This window comes from Phyllostomus discolor, chromosome 11 (assembly GCF_004126475.2).
Source record: "Phyllostomus discolor isolate MPI-MPIP mPhyDis1 chromosome 11, mPhyDis1.pri.v3, whole genome shotgun sequence".
In the NCBI taxonomy this organism is placed as follows: domain Eukaryota; kingdom Metazoa; phylum Chordata; class Mammalia; order Chiroptera; family Phyllostomidae; genus Phyllostomus; species Phyllostomus discolor.
The window spans coordinates 83,355,870-83,381,366 of NC_040913.2; the positions used below are offsets into that span (position 1 = coordinate 83,355,870).

At 41.3% G+C, this 25,497-nt stretch overlaps 1 protein-coding gene across 32 annotated transcripts in view; it reads left to right on the top strand.

Annotated features, from left to right (window-relative positions):
• Positions 1-24,066, top strand: part of PCM1 (pericentriolar material 1) — an 84,875-nt gene extending 60,809 nt beyond the window's left edge. For 17 of the 32 annotated variants that reach the window (XM_036011707.1, XM_036011693.1, XM_036011694.1 and 14 more), the window contains 13 exons: positions 3,192-3,312; positions 4,772-4,930; positions 5,168-5,304; positions 9,971-10,117; positions 11,811-12,008; positions 13,612-13,674; positions 14,097-14,232; positions 14,522-14,682; positions 17,586-17,661; positions 18,190-18,446; positions 20,494-20,586; positions 20,674-20,791; positions 23,538-24,066. In XM_036011707.1, the coding sequence (XP_035867600.1) occupies positions 3,192-3,312; positions 4,772-4,930; positions 5,168-5,304; positions 9,971-10,117; positions 11,811-12,008; positions 13,612-13,674; positions 14,097-14,232; positions 14,522-14,682; positions 17,586-17,661; positions 18,190-18,446; positions 20,494-20,586; positions 20,674-20,791; positions 23,538-23,755 (1,884 nt within the window). In that variant the 3' untranslated portion in view covers positions 23,756-24,066. Of the gene's footprint in view, positions 1-2,358; positions 2,856-3,191; positions 3,313-4,771; positions 4,931-5,167; positions 5,305-9,970; positions 10,118-11,810; positions 12,009-13,611; positions 13,675-14,096; positions 14,233-14,521; positions 14,683-17,585; positions 17,662-18,177; positions 18,447-20,493; positions 20,587-20,673; positions 20,792-22,116 lie in introns of those variants that run through there. The other 15 variants (XM_036011700.1, XM_036011704.1, XM_036011701.1 and 12 more) reach the window with 5 other exon arrangements.
• Positions 24,067-25,497: the final 1,431 nt, after the last annotated feature.

Genomic DNA, 25,497 nt, shown 5'->3' on the forward strand with positions numbered 1-25,497 from the left:
AAAGACTACATGGTTTTAATTACTTTATAATGTCAAATATAAATAAATGTAAGGAACTGCTACTTGGGATTAGTCGTTATTATGACTAATTGAAAATTCTGTACTCCTTTGTGTGGGAAATGAAGTTGGCCCAGGTAGGTAGATAATTGGAGATACTAGGTTGAAGTTTATTAGGCATTGAAATAACTTATGGAGAGCATGAATTATTTTTAAAGATTTTCTTTTTTCCTTCCTTCCTCCCTCCCTCCCTCCCTCCCTTCCTTGAGAGGGGAAGGGAGGGGGAGAGAGCAACATGGATTGGTTGCCTCTCACATGCCCCCAAAGTGGGGCCAGGCCCTCAGCCCAGGCAGCACACCCCCGACCGCAATCGAATTGGCGACCTTTTAGTTTGCGAGGCGACGCCCAGGCTGCTGGGCCACAGCGGTCGGGGCGGCACTTGTGTGTTTTTAACTCTAGTGCTTCCCTTTATTTCCAGGCTTTATAGGTAGCATTGCTTCCAGTTATTTTAAAGGTTTCGAACACATTGGTCTGTACCATCAATAGCAAATTTTGAAAACTGAGCTACAATTTATGACAGTGTTGACAGGGTTTTAAAGTTAAAGTGTAAAGGTACTGTACTGCTTAATAAGGAGGTATTTTAGTCAGCTCGGGCTGGTAAACCAAACACTGCATATACGGAGTGGTTAAACCAACAAACACTGCTTCTCAGGGTTCTGAAAGCCGGGGAGTGCAAGACCTTGTGTCGGTAGGTTCGCTGCTGCTTGAGGGCTCTCGCCCTGGCTCGCCGAGGGCCGCCTTCTTTCCCCCTGTGTCCTTACGTGGTAGTGAGACGGGGCTCCAGGGTGGCCTCCTCTCTTTCTAAGGACACTAGCGCCATCGTGGGGGCTCTGTCCTCATGACCTCGTCCAAACCTGACTACCTCCCAACTCCCCACCTCCTGATACTACCACATTGGGAGTTAGCGCCTTAACATATGAACTTAGGGTGTGGGGGTTCACAAAGATTCAGGCCATAATTTTAGGGACTTGGCATAAATAACTATAGTTAGTATTACTTTTAAATAAATAGGTTAGTTCTTTAATTTTTTTATCCAAAACTTAAATTTAGCATTAATGCCAACATCTTCCCTTTGTCAATGCCAGTTAATTAGCTGCGGCAGCACAGCATCCAGTGTCCGTACCCATCGATCGGGAGCAGTGCTGTCCAGTAGAACTTTCCGAGTGGTGGAAAAGTTTCGTATCTGTATTGTCTGATAGAGCAGCCATTGGCTACTAAGACAGTGCCTAGTGGGATTGAGGAACTAAATTTACATTTTATTTAATACGTTAGCTACATGGCTAGAAGTTACCATATCAGACAGAGTCTCATTCTCCATGTTTCTAGGCCAAGGTTCTTTGGGCTTCATTTGTGGAGCTTGTACACACACAGTTCAGAGTGCGTGTAGGAGTCTTCACTCCCAGGAAAAGGAGAAGTAGAAGCAGGCATCTGAGCATTGTAAGTGGAGGATGAGGAATCGAGGCTCAGGCAGGGGGAGAAACACTGTGCACCTCCTACCCCGGCGCCATAAAATGGCAAAAGCATGTCCACCAGCAAGTCTTACAAGATGGAGCCACGCAATGGTTTCATTTCCTAAAGGGATTTTGCTAATACCTGACTCTTCTTTCATCAGGGACAGAACTTTTCATTTAATAATTTAAGAGAAAATTTTAGAATATCTGTAGCTCAGAGAAAGAACACCATTGAGAGATGAGTTTCACACCCCCGCCCCGCCGCTGCCCCGTCCCCCAATCATGCTATAGACAAAAGTCAGTTTGAAAGTGCTTCAAGTCCTGAAAAAGCTAAACCTATAAAACTTATAAAAGAAAACAAGGGGATCCTTCTTATTTTGACATAAGCAAAGGTGTCTCAGGACAGAAAGCACTAACTGTAAAAGGAAAACTGATTAAATTCTATTTCAAAAGCTAAAATCAGGAGAAAATGATCTTAAGTGTATATGTATCTGACAAATGGCTACATAAGGGACAAATCCAGACTGTTTATAAAGAGCTTCTACGAGTCCGATGTAAGACAATCGCCTCAGTCAAGAGTGGGCAAGAGATTGGAACAGGTGCTTCATGAAGGAAGACACGTACATGGCCAGTGTGCACATTAAAACCACACAAGATACGCTCCACACCCACTAGAAAGGCTGGAGTTAAAGGTTGACAGTAAGAAGTGTTGGTGTGAACATGGAACATTTGGAACTCGCACACTGCTGGTGGGTTTGTGAAATTGTACAGCCACTTTGGAAAGCAGTATGGCAGTTTCCTACAAAGGTAAACATAAACTTGGCGTGTGACCTAGCAATTTCTCTTCTAGGTATTCATCCAAGAGAAATGAAAATACATTCAAAAAAATTCTTGTACACTAATGTTCATAGCATCGTTAGTCATGGTAGCCTCAAACTGGAGCATCAGCAGATAAGTGGATAAACAAACTGGTATATCCATACGATGGAATATTACTCAACCATTCAAATGAGTTCATTAACTTATGGAACACACAGCAACACAGATTAATTTCAGAAACACTGAGTGAAAGAAGCCTGACGGTGAAGAGTACAGACTGAATGGCTCCTTTATACGAAGCCTAGAGCCAACAAAGCTAATCGGCCGTGGCAGAAGTCCTATGAGTGGGCCGTAGTGCGTATTGGCTGCAGAGGGCCACAAAGGGGCCTTCTGGCCTGGCGGAAACGGTCTTTATTTTTAGGGAAGGAGGCTACGTGGGTGTATATATTTTTTAAAACTACTCAGACTGTACACTTAATGGGCGTATTGTTTGTAAATTCTAATTCAATAAAGTTGATGTAAAAAATACGAATGATGCTGTCATGTTTTTCTTCCGATATGAGACAGCTGCATACCACAGTGTAAGGTGCTGGGCGTTGTGAGGGTTTGGAGAACGAGGAGAATTCCCCTGCGGGTGTAGAAGTAATTTGCAGCACTGAGCTTTCCAAGTTGTCGTCCGCAGAATGACGAGTGTCGTGCAGGTTGTCCTCTCTCACTCAGTTCAGTGCTTTACACCTTTTGTTTATGTCATGATTTTAAGTGTGTAGTTTTATGCAAACAGTTTCTGTGTTAAAATTTTAATTTAATCCAACTTTTAAAAAAGAAATATTAGTGATTTTTATTTGTTTCAAAACTATGACTTAGGAAACTTTTGAGAAGAACTTTGAGAGAGAAACACATAAAATAAGTGAGCAAAATGATGCCGATAATGCTAGTGTCCTGTCTGTATCTTCAAATTTTGAGCCTTTTGCAACAGACGATCTGGGTAAGCAGAATTTTTTATAATCTTACAACATGACTTTACTACAGTCTTTGAATTACATTGATAAGGAAACAAAATTCTAGAAAGGCAGCTTCTTATAGAATGGGGACTTAAAAATCTGTCCATCAGTAAATTCAGGAATCTTCTGCTCTTAACTCTTCGACTCTGGGAAAATCTTCTAAGATTTCTGACTTTGCATATACTGAGAAAATGGGGATCTCACTTACCTTGCTCTTACGAAGAAAATACAGAACTTTTTAGCATGTATGATAGTTTAGAAAATGTTAATCTCCTGTCCTTAAGAGAAAGGTCGCCCTTTCAAGTTTTCCAGTCAGTGGAAAAGTCTACAGGCAGCAGTACCTTCATTCGATCACATTCTCAGTAACAATGTTAATGTCTTAATTTGAGAAGAACTGAAATTTTTGTAATTCTAAGGCATGGTACATTGCATTTTTTTTTCCATTAATAAGTTTTAAAAAGTTGTGTAACTCAAAAGGAGAGAAAAGGAACCCTGAGTCCTGAATTACAAAAGATTAGGGGAAAGGAAATGTGTGAGTACCTCTTGGAGCATTTTCCACGCTGTAGCCTGTGGAAAGGTACCCAAGTGTTCAGTCATTCAGACCTCAAGCCCCAGGTTCATAAGGTAATGTCCCATTCCAGTGTGTGTTCGTAGGGTGAGAACAAGATGCAGATGATTTCAAAGGCATTTTTCCACTACAAAGGAAAGGGCCCAACCTTGCTATGTCTTTAGTTACCTACCTTTGGCCAAAATGATTGTCTTCCTTTTGCCTTAATCTGATTATCAAGAACTCAAAGGCCGGCTCCCTTCTGAGGAAGTGCCTTTCATGTACTGAACTCAAAATAGAGGAAAATCACAAACATCACTCTGATAAACCCGTTCCCCCTTCGTAGTTCCCCCTTTCGGAGCTGCCAGTAACTTTGAGCCTGCCTGTTCGGTTTCATGCACTCTTTTCCCTTACAGTCATTCAGCATTCACTTTGAAGTAGAAGAAAGAGAATTGGGAAGTGTCATTCTTACTTAGGTCTTTTCCTTACCTCAGTTGATTGTCATAAGTTAGGTTGTTTGCATCAGAATTTGCATGACATTTGGAATTTATTTTTGTACTGTTTAAGTGAAGCAACTTGATGTACTGAAGTAAGGACGTCAGAGTCTTAAGAGACCTGCATTTAAATTCCTGTTAGCACTTGGCTCTGAAACCTTGTGCAGGTTACTTACCTTCTCTGAAAATGGGGGTGCTGTCATCCACTTCGTAAGGTTATTTTAAGGATTAAATAAATAAACATGATAACGTTTGCAGGTACCCATCTAATACAATACCTAGAACTTGTTAAAGCCAGTTCTTCTTTCCTATGTTCAGACATTTTTTAATTAATAACTTTAGAGGAATACATGAAAAAGTTTCCTTTTATATCTTTGAGACACACTTCTGCCCCGTGTGCAGGTAACACTGTGATCCACTTGGACCAGGCGTTGGCCAGGATGAGGGAGTACGAACGCATGAAAACCGAGGCCGAAAGTAACACAAACGTAAGGTGTACCTGCAAGATCATTGAGGATGACAGTGGTGCTGCTGCCATGACCGCTGTTAATGATTTAGAAGGTGTGTAGTTGCATTCATTAACAGTAAAAATCGTAGTTCCATATGTAAAAATTTAACACTCCATCTGATATATAATGGTGGTTTTTTAAATCACTTCTTAGGGGTCCTAAAACTATTGCTGTTTTTTTTTTTTGTATTATTTTAGCATAAAATCATAATGTTCTTTAGAATTTTGCGTAGATGCATACATATAATGTCATAGACTTAATTTTGCTAATATCTTTTTTTAACAAATAGCAACTCCTATTATTGAAAATCATAATGCACAACAACCTGTAAGTGAAATCTCTGCCGTCCCGTGTCCTAGAATTGATACTCAGCAGCTAGACCGACAAATTAAAGCAATTATGAAAGAAGTCATTCCATTTTTGAAGGTAAGCAGTAATTCTTAAAAATAAACTTTGTTTTGTTCTTCAATTCATACGAAGTACTCCATTTTAATAAATTCAGAAAATACATGTAAGCAAAAGAAAAACTAAAAATAACCCATATTTTGTCACTCAGATAGTCCCAGCAACATTTTGTGAACCTTTTTGTAATATTTTGTTCATATATGTGTGTTCTCTTTTTCCCATACACCATAAACATCTTTCTCCATCACTTTTTCTGCTGCATACTTTTAATGGTTATAGAATATTCACTGTTCACTCAAAAACACTTACAGAATGCCCACTATAGGGCGGGTTGGTGGGCAAGTCCAGGACTCTGCTGTCATGGAACCTACATGTAAGGATGAGAGCATGGACCCCCCTCCAAAAAAAAGTGAATGTAAAGGATAAGTGAATGGGTATCTGATAATGATGTGTGCCATGCAGAGAGTTAGAATATGCCACGAGAGTGTCTGTTCTAGACTGGGTGGCCAGGGAAGGCCTCTGAAGAGGGAGCATTTAAGGAGAGATGTGCATAAGGAGCAGGCTTAAACCAAGATCATTCCAGACAGAGTTAAGGGCCCAAAAGAGTAACTGGTTTGGCCTGTTGGAGAAACTAGAAGAGGACCCATGCAGCTGTAAGAAAGGTGTGAGAGCTGGAATTGGGGATCAAGGCCGGGGCTAGTATGTAGAACACCCTCCGTGAGTGGGAGTTTGGACTGTGTTCAGAGTTTCAAGAGAACACAGGAGAAGTTTAAGCAAGCAAGAAACAATTTGGTTAGCATGTGGTGATTGATGATAGAGGTCAGGAGTGCAGTGAGATCAGATGAGAAATGATAGTGGCCTAGATACGGGTGTGGTACTATCGATGGGGAAGAATAGACCATGGAAATATATTTTGGAAATTAACAGGTCCTATTAATGGTCAATAGGGTTACCTACAGCAGACACTAAATAAGAGCAAGGGAGCTAGATCTGGGCCTAGGACAAGGTGACTCAGCACTTAGTGGTTGTGCAAAACTGGAGAGCCCGAGTTCACAGTGTGGGCTGGCACGGTGACCTGTGCTGGGGCTGCTCTGAGGAGAGGGTGTGCACAGACCAGAGTTTTCTGTTAATCAGTTATTTTTGTTAACTCTTTATGTTTATCCTGGCTTCTTTTTCACCATTCTAAACATCACTTAAATGATTTATCAAAATTTTTATACATCCCATTTTTATTTCTTAGAGGTAATTGTTAGACATAGAATTTCTTGTTCTAAGGTAAAGCTTTTGAGACATTATGTTAAATTGTCCTTCAGAAAGGTTTAACAATTCATATTTCTCCCAGCAGTGAGAGCGTGAGACTGGTGAGCGGTGTTATTAATTCTGTTGAATAGCAGTGGACAGGGCGGAGAAAAAGGGTGCCAGGAGTGGAAGCACAGATGAGTCTTGGACCTGAGGTGGCACTCTCTCACGTCCCAATTTAGGTGGAAATTTTAAAAATTAGAAATGAAAAGTCTTTTCGTTCCAATAGGCAGACTCCTAAGTACGTCATCGTTGGGCTCGTGGCTCGCCATCTCCCGCCCGGTGCGTGCTGGCAACAGAGTTGTGCCACGCACTGGCACTCTTTCCCCGAAGGACTGCCTTTGTCGGAATGTCTTAGAGAGGAGCGGTCTTCGAGAAGGCAGGTGTAGGGCCTGCTTTGCCTGCAGACATCGTCTTACAGCCGAAAGGAGAGATTTTGGCCCGTCTATCTATGCTGAAATTACTCCACGTGAAAACGAAAGACTAGCCTTCTCCTGGGCAGTTTTAATAGCTCGGGGGGCGGGAGGGGCGGTCCCTGTTTGCTTTCTCTTCTGGTCGTCAGACTCCTGCTAGCGTGGTGTGCACTTGCAAGGCTCTGGCCCTTCCCGATCCTTAGGCCTGGAGTGCTCTTCCTTCACACGCCTGCACGGTTTGTCCCTCGAGCCCTTCAGATCTGCTGACAAGTGTTCCCTTTCTGGTGAGCAGACCGCCACCTGTTCCTTACCTGCTTTTCTTTATCTCCATAGTGCTCGCCACCTTCTAATGTATTCACTGTCTTCTTCTTTTGTGCTCTCTCTCCCTGTTAAAATGAAAGCTGTGTGAAGTCAGATATAAATCTGTCGAGGTCACTGGTTTATCGCCAGTGCCAAGATTAGTAGCTGCGTATAATAGGCACTCGTTAAATACTTATTAAATGAATTAATATGATAAGTGAACGGACAGATCCTTCAGACCTCAACCGTCATTTTTCAAACTAATCAAGCTCTTTCTTTAGGCTCTGAGAAGTATGGTTTGGGATCCAGATCAGATACAACATAGCTCATAAAACCTTTTATAGCCTGGTTCAGCCTCTTATCCATTCCTTCCCACGTCCCTTGCTTCCTGCTTGGCGGCATTGGAAAAGGCACGTTGCCCGTGTCATCTCCTTTGCCTGGAGGGCTCTCCAGCCTGTCAGCCAATGTTCTCTTCAGGACCCAGCCCACATACTTCTGCACGTTCTGGCGGGCGGAATCCTTCTTCTCTTCACTGCCCCCAGGATATTGGTACATGCCTTTATTACAGCACTTAGGACAAAGTGTCGTAATTGTTTGCATGTGTCTATCTCCCTGCTAGAATAGTGTGTTCACCCAAGCAGGACTTCAGAGTCTGGATAAAGGGAATTTGAGGGGATAAGACGGATACCTCAGTTCCACCAATTATTCTGTGGGTCTGTCTCTTGTTATCTGTAAAATATGTATTTCTCCCCCAGAAAGGATGTTTATATTCTGATGGGTTTATAAGAATATGCACATACTCTTAGGTAGATAATTTATTTAAGAGATTAAAACCTTTTCCTCAAGTGAATTGACTTGCTGCTTCTCTGGCATACATATCTCAGAGTATTCCTTTTTTTCTTTTACATTTTTGTTCTATTGTGAGTAATTCAATAAATGCTTTAAACATGTCTTTTTGGTTAAATTAGGCATATTGGTAGTAATATTTAATTGATGTATACAAATATTTTCTAAGGGTTAAAAATTCTGAATAATTTTGCTTTATGCTTAGGGAATACAACCATCCTCAGTTAGAAAATTTTATTGCACTTGCCATTTTTTGTCTGATTTAAGTGATATCTTTTCATAAAGATTTCCTTACTGAATTTAGCATTTAAGTTTCTAAAATGAGTAGAGCTAATGATTTGATTTTAACTATTTTATCATTCCTTGTTTCACTTCAAATCATGACTTTTTTGGTAGGATTATAGGACTTCTTTGTTAACGTCAGCATTACACACAGTCACGCGAGCCAGACTTCCTCACAGTCCCTCTTCTTCTGTCACTGGGGAGTCAAACGTCGATCCCCCTCCTTAAGAGCAGTCACCTTTACTTTTCTCCGGTAGCATAGCCTTGACTCGTGCCCTTACCTGTTGCCTAGCCTCCCTGGCATAGGCCTGAAGTGCGTGTTTAGTGGGCAGACTCCTTGGCCTTGAAGAGGCCCCATCGCAGGATCGGGCAGGCCTTCCCACCTTCGCCTCTCACCGCTGTCTACCCAGGCCCCTCCCCGCGGTTCTCAGCACGTCCCTTTCACGCCGTGTGAGCCCTCTGTGCCGCGGTCCTCCCGTGGGAAATATGAAGTAGCTCTTCACTGCCCGGCTGAAGCATTTCTTCTTCAGAGGTGTTTGTTGCTGCCTTGGACATGCTGCCGCAGCTCCTTGGAGCACCTGGGGTGTGCTGCTCCCATGGCACTACTCATCCGGCAGCTCACGGGTGTGTCCTGCGAGCAGCCACTGTGCTGGGCGAGGAATATGAAAAAAGGTATCATCCGCTGGACATGCATAGCTTGTAGTGACTCACATGTCTGACTCTGACACATGAGTCTTTTAAAAATGACCTTAAGTCCTTAGATTTAAGGGATCTTAGGTATCATCTGGTTTGGCCACCTCGTAATACACGTTCATGTAGAAAAAACAAAGTTACCAGCTAAAGGTTAGAGGGCCTGCCCCAATGACTTGAGTGGCAAGAGAGGGATCAGAACCTTGAGGTTACTTGATACGGGTGTTTTATGGACTTGCCTCAGAAAGCTGACCATGATTTGGATCATTGGGTAGTTTGAACATGCTTCTAAATGAAGATTCCGAAGAGACTTGTCCACAAGAAAGTGGCTTGTTAAGAGAGAGAGGACAGTGGTTCTCATGTGGGGGTCATTTTCACCCTCGAAACAGTTTCTAATGTCGCGCCACATTTCTGGTCATCGGGACGTGGGATGCTGGAGGCACTAGTGGCACCTGGCGCATGGAGATGAGTGTGTCATCAGCCGTCCCGTGGTGCACGGATGCCCACGGCACCGCTGAGACCGCCCGGGAGTGTTTGTAAGAGGAGCTGGACTGAACCGCGAACAGGAAGATGGGAGTATGGAGACCATGGGGCGGGGGCGGGGGGAGGCCTCCTTCAGAACAGAAACAAAGTGATGAATGGTTTTGAAACAGTTTCTTTTACTGGCTGTGACCTGCCACGGTGAATCAAAATTGAAAACCTAATATGTATAGAGTGGGGGTTTGACTATTCTTGTGAATAAATAATTCCAGATGTATAGCGGAAAGTTGAGAAGCATTTATACAAGAAAAATAAAATCTCATCGTGTGGACTGATATCCTTTGAACAATAGATGAGTCTAGATCCTAACCACGTAGGGTTTTTCTCAGGAGCACATGGACGAGGTATGCTCTCCTCAGCTTCTGACTTCAGTGAGGCGCATGGTGCTGACCCTGACCCAGCAGAACGACGAGAGCAAGGAGTTCGTCAAGTTCTTTCACAAGCAGCTTGGAAGTATATTACAGGTGAGGGTTTTTACTTGTACGGCAAAAATATGTGCCACCTGGTGAAGATTTTTTTTTTCTTTGCCATTCCTGGCATTACACAGTTTATTCAAATAGCTATCCATCTAGCATCTATTTGGGGTGATACAGTGCTCTTTAGGTTATTCCTTTACCTGGTTAAAAATAACGCTGTTAGGGCCTGTGTCTTCATTGCATTTGATCATCTCTAAGACCTATCCCAGCTCTAATAAAATTTCGTTTTGACTTTTCTGCTACTTAGTAAAAAATTTCAAGTTCAAAATGGTTAGAAAGTTTTCTGTCATATTTTCTCAAATAATTTTTTAACCAATCTGCAAAATTTTAGAAGCCAGAAACCTGCTGTTGGTTGTGGAGACTTCTTAGGCTGTGACAGTAGCCTTAAGTTATGTTAAAGTGGTGATTCTCAAGGGGGCAGGGGGGGCAGTTTTGGCCAAGAAGACATTAGCAATGTCTGTATTCTGTTTGTCACGATAGGCAAGGAGGCATTGAGCATCTAGTGAGTTGTTAGTAAGTGCCAAGGTTGAGAACACCCTATGTGAAGTAAGGATACCTTACACCACTTGTGAAAATCCTTACAGTGAAACTCTCCTGTATATTTTTCCATTGAGGTAATTCAGTGACGTGTATTGTTATTACAAACTAAACAATATATTTTTAAAATTTTTGTTACAAATTTTACCTATAAAAATTTTCCTTCCTATTCCTGTGTTTACATTGGCTTTGAAGACAGTATTATCACTTTGCTAATTTTTTTAAACCCTAGGCTTGATGCAAATTCCCATCATTGTACTTTCCTATTTTTTTAAAGACTAAAGTATAAATTCTTTACAGCTTTTAAATTGTTCTGGCTGTATTTAACTTAATAGAACTAACATAGTTTATGAAGGCTGTAAGACATCAGTGGTTTTATGCATTAAGAATTTTTAGAATAGTTTTTAGATAAATGTATGTGTATAACTTTAGCTAGCTTATTTCTGTGAGGAAGACACTCCATTTTAGAATCAGGCTGAAAGAGAAATTGTGTGTCATTTAAATACTTTTGTTTTTATCAATATCCATGCATTTTTCCTCAGTTTTGCCTACGATAATCAATTGTGGGCAAATCCCAAAATACTTAATTTGGATGTAAGATACTTTTCTACATCTCAGAACATTGGACTGCTTTTCTTTCCTCCCATTCCTTTTTTTCCCTCCAAAAAGGGACCTAAATGAAGAATAAGAGGCATGTACATTAAATCTTGCTCAGAGTATTGAATGTTTTTCATGAATTAGAGCCTCTATTACTTTCTTCTACTTTTTTCCTTACGAAACCTGTTCATTGAGTTCCTTCCCACAAGGCACCAGCATTCCTGCTTCCCATGATGGTGCTCGAGGTGGCAGTTTTTTGAGGGGACGGGACACGGGATGTCATAGTTATTTGCCTGTTTTCTAAATAGCATAGTCCATATTTTTAGAAGAAAGGAAAGCAGTTTTATCAAAAAAAAAGTGTCAAATATAGCAGGCTTGTTCATTTGATGATGCTGTATTTCAGCTTGAATAGAACTAAAAGTTTCTTTATGCTAAAAAGTAATAAAAGTAATTTTTTATTAGGTGAGTATTGTAATTCAGATTTGTATTGCTGTGTCCACACTTGATGTTTACTATAATCTTAAAGTGATTTGGTTATTTTGAATAGGATTCATTGGCAAAATTTGCTGGCAGGAAACTGAAAGACTGTGGAGAGGATCTTCTTGTAGAGATATCGGAAGTGTTGTTTAATGAGCTGGCGTTCTTTAAGCTCATGCAAGATTTGGATAATAATAGCATGACAGTTAAACAGAGATGCAAAAGGAAAATAGAAGCAGCTGGAGTGATACAGTCTTACGCCAAAGAGGTAAACTACATTCATTTTAATTTTAGAATTGTAATTAGCATGTATATGTAGTTCTTGATTATTATTGATAAGTAAAATCATGACCTCAGAAAAGTAGTTTTAAAGTGATACCAGTTAATCAGATTCCAAATCAGTGCCTGTGCTGGCCCCGTACAGAATCTCAGCGGCAGCATCAGTGACTGCAGATCAGGAAGGCAGACGGGAAACGATGCTGACTGCCCACTGTCAGATACCCGGTTCACAGTACCGCCACTCACTCAGGCTTGCGGAGAAGAGGCAACAGGAATCTACCTGCCTCAGCTGCTGCCTGTCGCAGTGGATTCCCTGGTCGTGCATGTCACTACAGCCAACTGTGTGTGTGTAGGTCACCACTTGGGCCGCACACCCCTCTGGCTTGGCATACCCTGTTCAATTAGCCTGGGTCACATGTGAAGTTGGATGAGTTTTTCCCCTCAACTTGAGCCGTGCGAGGGGCCTTTTTCCCTAGACCTGCACCCTTTTCTTGACTTGTAATCATGAAAGGGAAAGCAGGTCAGGACCCAAAACAAAGGGATAACCCTTCCTTAAATCTAAAGCAGCTGAAGGTAAGCCATCTGTTTCACACTTTATGTTTTTATTTTAGACGTAAAGAAGTTTCAGATTGTTTCAGCCATTGATTAGAGCTTCAGAACAACAAAACATCACAGTATAATTAATAATCAGTACTCCTTTAGATGGGCAGTCTCACAGGGCTCTTTAAGGGGGTGAAATATGAGCAAAAGCATGAAAGACAAGTAGTTTATAATGACGGTGAAGGGGAGGAGCTTTCCAGGAGTAACAAACTGGAGTGTGAAGACTCCAAGCCGGGACCGAGCAGGTAGTATGGAGAGCAGACAGAAGGCCAGGGAGGCAGGAACACATTAACTGAATTAAAGAGTTCAGGGTATGAATCCCAGAGGCATATAAAGCCAAGGTGTGAGGACTTAGACACTGAGCCCCCACAACTGAGGACGAGACTGATAGGCACTTTCTATTCTAAGCATTATGGAAACCCGTGGGAAGGAGTGACGTTATCTCATGCACAGTTTGAAGTTTGTGTGTGCATACCATGTCGAACAGGAGTTGCAGGAGAGTAGAGAAAAGCCGAGAGGCCAGTTGTAAGGGTGTTGCAGTAGTCCCGGTAAGAAACGCATGTCTCAGCTCTGAATGTGCAACAGCAGGTACACTGAGGTGGTTGAGTTAGCAAGGCATTCTGATGGTTTAAATGTGGATAATAAAAGTGATGTAGAGGCTTTTCTGACTTGCACATTTGAGTCAAATGACGGGCCATTTACTGAGACTAAGAGCCTGAAAGAGGCTAGCTTATGGAAGGAAGGGATCGAGACTTCTGTTTTGTACTTTGTACATTTGAGTACTCCTAGGTATCCAAGGAGATGTCAGGAGGGAGTGTTGCTTTGGTTTTGTTACTTTAAAAGATTTGAGTGGAAGAGTTTTATTTACATTTCTAAGATGCATTCATCTCTTTGGATGATGATCAAAATGCACCATTTATTACAGTTTACTGAATACCTAACTATCATGCTGAAGAGTTACCCTAAGTTTTGTTTAATTGACTTGCTTGTAGGCCAGAAGGATTCTCGAAGGAGATCGTGGCTCACCTGCTGCAGAAATTGACGAGGAAGACAAAGTACGTGCTCATTTGTGCCCCCAAATAATGCTTTCTAAACAAGATACTAAATGACTTGAACAGCTTTTACCTTAATGTTTGAGAGCAAAGTATGTTATTGAGTGTTCTTTCTTCTGACAAACCTTTATTTTCTTTTAAAAACAAAACTAAACTGTCTAAAATGATCATGTTTTTTATGAGATAAAGGCCTTTACTAATTTTTGTGATAGACTTACTATATACCTTTTTAAAATGTACTGCCTCCCTTGGTATGTGTGTCAAAACACAACATTCACTTAGTTTTAATATTGTGAGATAATTTTATGAGAACTTGAAAAAATCTAAATTTGAAGTAGTATAATATAAAAATACTAACAAAGTTTCACTTTTTGCAACAAATTGAAAAACAGAGAAATTAATTGCTTGAATGTTCTTGTGGCTAGGACAAGGATGAGACTGAAACAGTTAAGCAGACTCAAACACCTGAAGAGTATGATGGCGACGGCCCCAAAAATGTGAGATCCGACATTTCCGATCAGGAGGAAGATGAAGAAAGTGAAGAATGCCCAGTGTCCATTAGTAAGTCTCAAGGCTTCGTGCTTGGCCATCCCTTGTTCTCCGCAGGTCTGTGACTGAAACAGCCTGGCGGGTGTAGCGGGTATGGAGCCAGGCGTCCCACGGCTCTGAGTCTGAACCGCAGCGTGGGCCCGCCTGAGAGGCTCGTCCTCCCTGCACCAGTTTCTCCTAGTAGCCACTCTTTGGAAGATGTCCGATGTTGTATGTGAAACACTTGCACAGCACAGACATGCAGTAAATTGTAGCTGTTAAGTACTGAAAATTTACTTAAAGATTGTGTTAATCAATGTAGATTTGTCCAAAGCTGAAACCCAAGCATTGACTAATTATGGAAGTGGAGAAGATGAGAATGAAGATGAAGAAATAGAAGAATTTGAGGAGGGACCTGTAGATGTTCAGACGTCACTTCAGGCTAACACTGAAACTACAGAAGAAAACGAACATGATGACCAGGTATTCCAGTGTGGACGACACACCTCCCGCCTGCCCCGTTTTATACTGCCGAAAGCAGGTCCTTTTTAATGGTGCCGAAATTTACAGCTTCCCCGTTCTCGTTTTCATGAATACAGATTTTTTAAATATGCTTATTGAAATCTGAAACACTGTTTTTGTATTCAGCAATGTTTAAAGCACTGCATTTCCTGCCCTGGCTGGTGTGGCTCGGTGGATAGAGCACTGGCCTGCGAACCAAAGGGTTGATGATTCGATTCCCAGTCAGGGCACATGCCTGGGTTTGCAGGCCAGGTCCCCAGTAGGGGGCGTGCTAGAGGCAACCACACATTGATGTTTCTCTCCCTCCCTTTCCTTCTCCCTTCCCCTCCATTGAAAAATAAATAAATAAAATGAAAAAGAAAAAAAGCACTGTATTTTTTTTGTAACAAGTCCTAAAATTTATGAGATTACTTCAGACGGTTTGGATTTCTAATTTATATTTTTTTCTAGCCATCATGGAAATGTAACAAAATAAAATTATTCCGCCCTGGCTGGGGTAGCTCGGGATTGAGCGTGGGCTGCAAACCAAAGCATCGGCGGTTCGATTCCCAGTCAGGACACATGCCTGAGTTGCAGGCCACGGTCCCTAGCAACCGCACACTGATGTTTCTCTCTCTCTTTCTCCTTCCCTTCCCTCTCTAAAAATAAATAATAAAATCTTTAAAAAAAATTATTCCCTTTGCTACCTCTGCCTCATCCTGCCTCAGAGGCAACACTTGTATGTTTTTTCTCCTATTTACCTCTGTATTTCTGAATAATAAGCATCTGTGTATATATTTGTTCATTCATTTTTATACTGTGTTATCTGTCAACTTTCTATTAATATAGTAGTTAAAGATTTTGAGGTCACTTACAACTCCTCATTTAATTATGTCTTCTGGTTAATTATATAACCAGATGTTTAGATTTAACCAAACTATGGTAATATTTACTGACTACTGAACTATGCACACATTGTTTATTGCTTAGTCTTATACATTTTTTTCACTTGAGTTTAGTAATTGTCTCTGTTTTATTCGCTTAGTTGTCTTCGAACACATGCCCAAGTCTTTGCTGTGCCCTGCAGTAGGTGGAATTTTCTACAGAAACCAGGTTGTCATCTTTGTCCTTTCTAGCGCATTCCCCCTTCCTGCTCCATTCTAGGTTTGGCTCTTAGACCTGCTAAAAATAATAGAAAATAGTGGAATCCATAATATTTCAGTTCTCTGTACTATTTGGAGGTCAAGAAGAAAGGAAACTTTTCTTAGCTGTCTGGAAATTGCAGCCACAGCCTCCTTCTTGAAACTTTTGGAAGAGATTTAAAATCCCAGTGCGTGATCTCTCAGGTTGGACAAGTGCCACCACTAGCTTGGGAGCCCCTTTGTCATTCATAGAAGACCGCTGTTTTTGGAATCCAGCCTTTGTCTTTCTGTTTCTTGACTTATTACCTAATTTTCGTGGAACACATCTAGTAAGCCTCTAAGAATGAGATTTTGAGATTTTATATGTCTAAGAAAATCTTAACATTTCCATGTTGAAAATTATTTTTTCTCAGATTTCTGAAGGCACTGTTTCTGTCTTCTAGCGTACAATACTGTTGAGCAGGCCAGTGAACGCCCTTCTTAGTTCTGATCCTTCGTGTCGGTCTGGTTTTTTCTTTCCCATTCTAGAACTTTCCCCCTCCTGGAGGTCTGCAGTTTTACAATGACACGCTGCATTGTTGCAGGCCATTTTTAACTCACCATCTGCGGACTCAGTGGGTCTTTTTAACTTGTATCATGCCCGTCAGTTTGATGAATTCTCTTTTATTCTTCATTTCTCACCATTTTTCTTCCTGGCTGGGATTAGTATTGTCAGATACTAGCCTCCATAGGTTGATCTTCTCATTTTCTTTTCCTTTTACGATTGTTACTCTTTCACAGCACCCTCTTGCTTCTACCATCTAGAAACATTTTCCAGATGCCTCCTATACCTTTGGTGCTTATTTTAGAGAATGATACGCTAAAAACCTGCTTGGGTTTCTTTTGGGCTTTACTCTAGGGCAGTTATTGGGTAGACAGTTAGCTTTTTGAAGTGTGAACATCTATTAGTCTTTTTTCCTGGGGTGTATTAGTTTCTCCAAAGAGGGGTGCCCCCTCTCCTCCTGCCTGGGAAGAGGTACGCTGCAGCTAGATGTGGGGGTGGGGCTGAGGGCCTCACCACTCATTTTACAGGCGTGCCGTGAATCCCCCCATTTCCAGTGTGACACTTTGCCCTGTCCTCCTCATTCCTGTTTTCTGTACCCCCCTGTACCCCTGGTGGCCCCCAGGCCCGAGACTTCACAAGTTTAATTTCTCTAACATGTAATCTCCTGTTTTCTGTTCAAGTTGGGGGAGGGAACCTAGGTGTCCACATTTTCCTTAAACAGCTTCAAATGTTCACCAGCACCCACTTTGCGTCACGGACTCCCACCCCACCACAGTATTGCTTCCTACAGTCTGGCACTTCCAGTGGGAGGTGAATCTCAGTGGTTTTCTCCTGCTGCTGGAGGCACTCAGCTTTGTCCGTCTTTTGCCCATCCTGGCCAGTTCCTCTTCCACACCCTTAGCATCTACATACAAACGGATGTAAGTTTTATTTAAGGTAGAGTTTGATCTGAAAAAAGAGTACAACATAGTGGAATCTATAATATACTAGTTCTGTGTATTATTTTGAAATTCTTTAAAACGAGGAAACCTTTTTACTTAATTAGCCATCCTGAAATTGCAATCACAGTCAGAAGATATTTTTTAATTCATTTGTATAAAGGGTCTCAGGCTAGACAAAAGCCACATGCTAGTTACCTCCTCCTGTCTAGTGACCTTATATATTAGGCCTTGCTATTGAGACATTTCTTTTTCTTTTAGGTTCTACAACAGGAGTTTGAAAAATCAGCAGAAAGCAAAAATGTCCCATCAGAACAAGAAACCACTGCTAGTAAAGGTAAGAAACCTAAATAGATTATTCAGTTTTAATGTTATCTAAAGTGTCTTTTATGTGCTTAAAAATTGAAAAAAATTAAATTCTTAGCTAACGTAAGTTTGAGGGTATTTTTGACCTAATATATGTCCCATTTCTCCCCCTAAAAACGTAGGAAACACAGGGCTTTGTTTTCTGCAAAGAGTCGTTACAGAAAGGTTTACATACTTAAACACAAGAAATTCTGTAAGGTGTAGACGTCTTTAGATAGAAACGTGGGTTGTTTTTAAAAATACCTATTTTTACTCCTCAAAATCCTGCTTCATTTTACAAATCTGGTGAATTTTAGGAGTTTAATTTTTAAAACATCCCCACATGAATCCGATTAATTAAATTTGGAAACTATTGATGAGGACAGTGTATAGCTGCTTTTTGGGGGGGGGGTGTTAAATAGCCTGCATATGCCGCTTTAATATTGCCCTTACTTGGTGTAATAAACATTTAACCGCTGTTGCATTACACACTAATGTTAAGACTGTCCCCTGATGACAGATGACCAGGACAGCGCTCCTGTGAAACCGTGTTCCCTCAACATCTTGGAAAACGAGCGACCTCTCAACAGCGCTGTCCAGAAGGGCTCGCCTGCGACCGCCGAGTCATCTAAACAGCCCGGCACGTTGCCCTTGCCGCTGACTGAGACCGAAACCCTGGTGCCCAGAGTCAAAGAGATGAAATCTGCTCAGGAGACTCCTGAGAGCTCCCTGGCCGGAAGTTCTGACACCGACTCCCCAGTGCTGGTGAACGACTATGTACGTATCGCCCCTTTCTGAGTATTTCTGCTGTCATTTCTGTGCACATGGATTTTCCAGGTAACGGTCTCAGCGTGTACATACAACTCTGTGTTTAGGTTTAGAAACCGTCAGATTATTTTTATCTCTCATTCAAACTTAATTTAAACTTGAACGGAAGGGTAATAGGGAATTAAGGTGACTATCTCAAAACCTAAAAGCTATTCTTTTTATAATTTTGAGAACCAAAGTGATGAGTTTTGCCGCAACCAGCGCGGAGTGGAGGCGCCTGAGTCGGGGTGACAGGAGATTTAGAAAGACACAACACAGACAGTTCAAAGAAAAGCAGGGGCCAGGTGGGACATTGTCCTCTGATAGAGAGACAGGGACCCTGAACATGGACTCTGTGTTTATTTTATGGGGGATGGTTGGGTAGAGCTCAGGGACATTTTGCAAATTTAGGGAGACGCTGCGGGCACAGATTGTTCCATTCCCAGGCTATCTAAATGATACATATGTCTCCGGCAAAAGTTACAGTCGCACTCAGCTGAAGCTTGTGGTTATCTATTCCCTTCTCAACCCCCGAGGGTTCTGGCAGTCTCCCCCCCCCCCCCCGCCCCCCCAAGCAGCTTGGACCTGCCTTGCAGATGATGCAAACAGTCGAGTGCGGCCTTGCCAAGCACTCAGCCTTCACCGTCCTCCACAGAGTTCTAGGTGGTGGCCTGGAGACAGAAGGATAATGATACTTGAATCATCATTACTCCCTTACACATGCTTTCTCAACTGTGGTATTTAGGATACTTCGTAAGTCTTTGATAGACCTGAAACACTGGGATGGGAAATAAAATAATTTGACAGCAGTAGAGTATCACTATATACTGAATGACATTAAAAAATGCTAGAAAATATGCCACCAAATCTGGACCTTTATATCAATTTAATTTTATAGCAAGCAGGTTATTTTTTGGGTCCTTGGATTTGTATGTGTTTTATATACTTTGTCTTATCAGCAAAAATTAAGAGATTTATAACAGTGTACTCTTAGGTCTGAAGAATGTATTTTACGTATTTTTAATTAACATCAGTTTTCTCCCTAAAGATATATTTGCAACTATGATTTTAGAATTTCTCAGAAAGGGGGCTTATAATGTTTCAAAAACATTAGTAAAAAGAATAATTCTTAACTGTTTTATTTACTTCTCTACCAGTAAAATTACGCACTTAAAATTCTTACTTAGTTACCCATTAGACTTCTTCTTGTTATCATTCGATGAGTATGTAGAGTTGCTGAGTGGAAGCACTGCAGTGAAATTAACTTGAAGTTGGGATATAGAGGGTCTTGAATTTGAATTTCAGCCAGGACACTGCTGAGTGTGTCAGCGTGAGAAAGTGCAGTGTCTGTAGTCCTGGTCTGTGAAGACGAACTGGGTGACTGGAGAGGCAGTGTCAGGGGGCTCCATTATCATATAAACAGAAAACACAAGCTAAAGGGGAGAGGAGGTGGGTAAGAAATATTTCAAGAAAAACCTACAGTTTACACTTGGGTAGTGGTAGGATGATGGTAACTGTTAAAAATCAGAAACAACTAAGAGAATAAAAGTATTCAAGTTTCAGAAAAATACAGTATGAGGTGATTGCAAAAATGAGTGCTAAATTCATACCTCGTCTCTGTTCGACCCTCCACAGGGTTGATATTGAAAGTCTAAATGTTTACTTAGATTCTGCTGGATATAGCCCTCATGTTTTTGGTAAACATAGCAAGAAACAAAAGCTGTTCCTCTAATTATTTTAACCATAAGCATAGCTACCTTTTCGCCCTTTAACTTGTATAAACCGACCCTTTGTTTTATAAAATGAGAACAGGATGCACAAAGTGTTTCCCGTACCAGCAGGTGCACGGCCCTTTCTGTGACTCCCAGGCTGCCGTTCTCGCGCGAGCTTGGCTGTGTGCGGGCACTAAACGTGATGGAGTTCCTGGGGCGCACTTAGAAGGGTCCACGTTTGTCTCTGGCTGGATGACTGGTTTACAGCTGGGACTCCTTCATGAAACAATGTGCTTACCTTGCAGGAAGCAGAATCGGGTAACATAAGTCAGAAATCTGATGAAGAAGACTTTGTGAAAGTTGAAGATTTACCACTTAAACTGACAATATACTCAGAGGTATTTGGCTCTCTTTAATTAAACTTACCTTTACATAATAAATACTGTTAAGATGAAAATGATTTTGGTTTTTTCATCATTCTAAAGGCAGATCTAAGGAAGAAAATGGTACAAGAAGAACAGAAAAACCATTTATCTGCTGAGTTACTATGTGAAATGCAGACTGAAGAATTAGCTGGGAATTCTCAGACACTGAAAGAACCTGGTATGAATTATCAGTTTTAACAATATCATATTGCAAAATTACTCATTCTCATGCCATCATTTTTTGTTGTTGTTTTAATGTACTATTAGTACCTGGAAGATTTAAGCTATATATTGTAAAGGAAACATAATTCTGCAAAAGTTTTAGTTTAGCTTACTAATTTTTAAGATGGTATTATCATATAATTTCTTCTATTTTAAAAATCTTTAGTTTAAGCAAAGTAGTATATATACACATGGTTTAAGAAAGGAAAGTGGGAGACCCCATTTCTTTTCATTACTGGTGGTTCTTTCGGAGGAGACCCTCTATCTCAAAATCAAGCCCATAAATTAAAAAATTCAGATGGTAGTTTTCATCTTCTAAATGAAAAGTGAGTCTTTAGACCTTCCTTTCCTTTCAGTGTTCATACTATTGGTTTGCTCTGTCACCTTTACTATTTTCAATACATGCTTCCTTGTACATTTGCTAGTTTCGTCAACTCTGCTCGTTACTCAACTACTCCTTCCCTCCTGCTTTGCCTTCTCTGTTCAGTTTTCTGCAGATTCTTACGTTATTGAGGTTATGAAAAGAAACACATATTTTGTTTTTGTAACATAGTAGTTAAATCTTGTCTATTTTTCTGAAGGTGGTTCTGTGTAAATACGGTTCAGTACAGAGCCAAGCGATAGTCCCCGATTGCCTTTTGTGTGGGTCTGATAGCACAGCCCCCGGGCCACTCAGAGCATTTCTTGTGTCAAGGTCAAAAGATTTTTGTTACTGTCTGTCAGTTCACCCACTGATTAAAGTCACGTAAGGTTGTTTCCCCTGGAAATGAGGTGAAGAGAAGGCAGATCCTCAGTGAACTTGCCAGTGTTCAGCCGGGGTCTGCCTGTTAAGAGTCCCAGCCGCACCCTGTGCTCCGTGCCCAGGCTGCAGCCTCCCCGCACTGTGCCCCCCGCTCGGCTCCCCGCTCCTCTCGCGGAGCCACCCTCTTTCGCTGGCCTGGATTCACTCGGTTTTATGTTTTTCTTTTTTTGCTTGTGGGTTTTTTGTTTGTTTGCTTTGCTTCGTTTTGTTTTATTCTGTGGGAGATAAAGAGAGACGGGAAGTACCTGGTCAGTCTGCCATCTGAAACAGAGCCCCTCCCCTGTCACGGCTCTCACGGCCGTTACCATATGTTTTCGGGGCATTGTGTGGCAATCTGAGTTAGCATTTGCTTGTAATAACTTTATATTAAAAGTGAGTGCTTTAATTAACGGAAGACAAAAATACTTAAGTTCTAGTAATATCTTAGGACTTACAAGATAATTGTAATTCATAAGACGTTGATTATTATTGTTTTTCAGAAACAGTGGCAGCCCAGAGCACATGAATATCTCCAGAGGCTCATCTAACTCTCTTTACATAGTCAGTGCATATATGGAAATGGTTCTAAATAAACATCTGTTTTGATCTGTATAAAAATGTAAATTAGTTTGACACTGCATTTTTGGTAAGTGTGCGAATTTCTGCCCATGGCAGTTTAAAACATAAACTAAATTGGGGACAGATTCAAGCCTTGATACACTGTGGGATTTTTTTTCTCTTTTTTTCTCTCCCCACCCCCCCATTGTGGCGTTCGGTCATGTTGAATTTAAAATGTAGTTTTAAATAAAGTTTGGACTTAACTGTAAAATATCTTTTTTGGAAATTATGTCAAATTCTATACAGCAAGTCACTGTTCTGCATAATTAGGCTGTTCAAAGAGCAGTGGTCAAGAGTTAGAGATGTACAGTTTTTTTCTAAATATTTTCTTGTTTGTGCTCTTACAGTTGTCTCAGTTTCCCCCTTTTTGTTATCGAGTCTAGCCAGCATGCCAGGCTTCCCAGTAATGCCAGTGTTACTGCTGTCAGCCTGATGTGCTGTTAGGTATCTGCATGTCTTCCTCCTATTCCTAGGATGGGGCAGGCTGTGCAGGTTTCCGGGGTGTCTGTGAAGGCAGTGCAGGATAGGAATACTCTGTTCAAATTGGGTAGTACGTTTAGGACACGTCTTAGTACCGATCAGATATTTCCCAGAATTTCAGTTCCCATCTGTGTTGCCTCCATCTAAAAATAAATAAGTTTTATAAAATTAGAGGGTATTTCTGCACAGACAAGTAACATTGTGATTAATTTTAAATGAAAAACTCAGCTCTTTCAAAGAGGGACTAACAGAACTAAATGCAGGTACCGGAATGCTGAGGTTCCGTGTGCCTTCGGATAAACTTACCGAGACGGCAGCTTACAGCCGAGGTGCAGCAGGTGCCTGTGTGTGCGGTGAGAGAGGTGGGTGCCGAAGAACGGAAACCCGTGTGACTCCGTCACCGCTCAGCCAGCCAGCTTGTGAACGATGGTTACCTTTAGATCCCAGCCTAGCCTTCTACCCCGCAAGGCTTCACAGAACCAGGTAACAGTTATTTATCCCAGGTATCTTTTAAGTTGGTTAAAGATTGACTGAAGAGAGCTTGGTTGGTATTCCTTCAAATTTCTTACCAGCCCGATACCTTATTATAAAACTGCAGTGTCCAGTCAGGAAGTATTCAATGAGTATTTTCCTCTGAGGACATCTACTGTATTGCTACTTAATTTAAATTATATGAGATGTACATCTCCAGCTGTAAAAAAACATATATTCAGAAAACTCTCATTCCAGAATTAGGAATTCTTACCCACCTGGCCTGACATCAGGGAAACTGAAACAGTAAGTCACGTTATATGTATTCTTCAGTTCTATATTTGTTTTCTAGATTGTTCGGGAAGAGGGAAAAACTTCATTTCTGTACTCAAGCCAAGCCTCACACATTATGATTCTCTCTCTCTCTCTGCATGCATATTAAAGATCGGTATGGTGGAAGCATTGTACTTACACCTCGGTTGTTGTTGTAGTGCCTACAAACCTTATCAGACTTGCTCATTTGACTTATGTTATACCTGCCGTAATCTAGTCTGGTGTTTTCTATTTTAGTAGGTAATTTAGTTTCAAAATACGTGGAGCTTGAGAACAAGTAACTTGTTTCATGTTTTTCCCAGAAGCTATTGCTAAAGGGTTGGGCATTAAATATTCCTGTTTGTCTTAATTTATAAGTTAAAAATGTGCTTAGAAATGGGAGGCAGAAAAGGTCACAAGGAGCGAGAGAACCCTGCACAGGTTGAGATAGTGCCTGAAGTAGTGAGCTCACCAGACTGTGCCAGGTACTCTTTGTATTTTGTAACATTTCACTTTGGCTAAATGCTTTTTCACTGCTAATAAATGTATATCCTGCATATGACCCTGAATTGCATTGTCATTTAAATTACCATACTCATTTACACTTTAGAATTTATTCCAGAACTGTGGCTGATCTATTTTAGCTGTAAAAAAGAAATCAAGGCATGAAAAATTAATGGCATATCAACTATCCAGAGAGATTTATTAAACTTGAGGCCATTTTCCTTACAGCACAGGCTTGCTTTACTATTTCTTAGTTGTATCTACCTTATATACTGTGTGGAGAACAGTCTCGTATTTACTCAAAATTAGACTGGCATGTTTCTGGCTTATTGCTAAACTTCCTTTAATATAAGCAGGTCACTCTTCACCGGTCAAAGAAATGATTGGCTCTGGATTTCATGTATTTCACCATGCAGACGTGGCTCCCTAGGCACCTTGCTGGAAGAGCCAGCATTTCCTGTTGTTCTCGCTGCACAGCTCCGATTATTAGTTACTGCAGCGTTCCCTGTCTTTCTTTACATGGCTGGCTCTTGCCTCACATTGGTGCTTCCGGTGGGCTCCTTTTCCGGTGAGGCACACAGGGGAATCCTTTGCTTACAGACGACTTTGATTCTTATATAAAAAGTGTTTTAATCATCTTATCAGTTCATGTCATCTGTCTGGTTTCAAATATCCATACAAAAGCTTTGGGCCAGCAGTTGACAGAAAGCTGTTGACTTGAGAACTGACCCCAACATAAAGTTTCAGTACCGCAGAGTTCTCTCTTATGGAATGCTTTTTCATGAAAACTTTCTGCATGTGGTTAGTTATCCCTGATATTTAGGTCTATCAAATCACATGTGATTAATTTAAAATAAATGCTAGTTGTAAATGTTGTCATATTGCAAGAGCTCCTCTCCTGTAATGAACTGTATCTCCCAGAGTATAGCAGCCCAGTTAAGGCCATCTGGTGATCAGATGACATCACGAAAGGACTTTGAAAGTAGAACGCGCTGTACCAGCTCCCTGTAGCACAGTATTCAGTGTTGTGTGAAACCTCTCTCCACCGTGAGACTGCGGACACAGATGCTGCTGCTCACCTGCTGGGTGTTCGGTATTTTCCTGGAAGGGGAGCGTGGGCTAGTCTGTCCCGTGAAAGTGTTCGTGGAAATGCTCTGATGACGAGTGCTGCACACGTGTGTACCTGTGCATCACATGTGTATCCGTGCTGGAGAAAAGCAGGGGTCTGCCAGAGCCCACACTTGCTTCTGTATGCTTTTTGCTTAGCAAACATTCTTTTCTGACATGTCCTGGCTCTGTACTCATCATAATTGTCCCCTTTTTACCTAAGGAGGCAAAGTCTCAAGAACCCTCAGTAGAGTGGATCTTAGATGTGGAGTTGTCCACAGTTCCACTTTTACCACTCTGGTTATTGTCTGTTTTATTTTCTCTCCTTTTTCATTCTCTCCTATTATCCCCACACACCCCCAAAATGTTTGACATAGAGTAATGGAGTT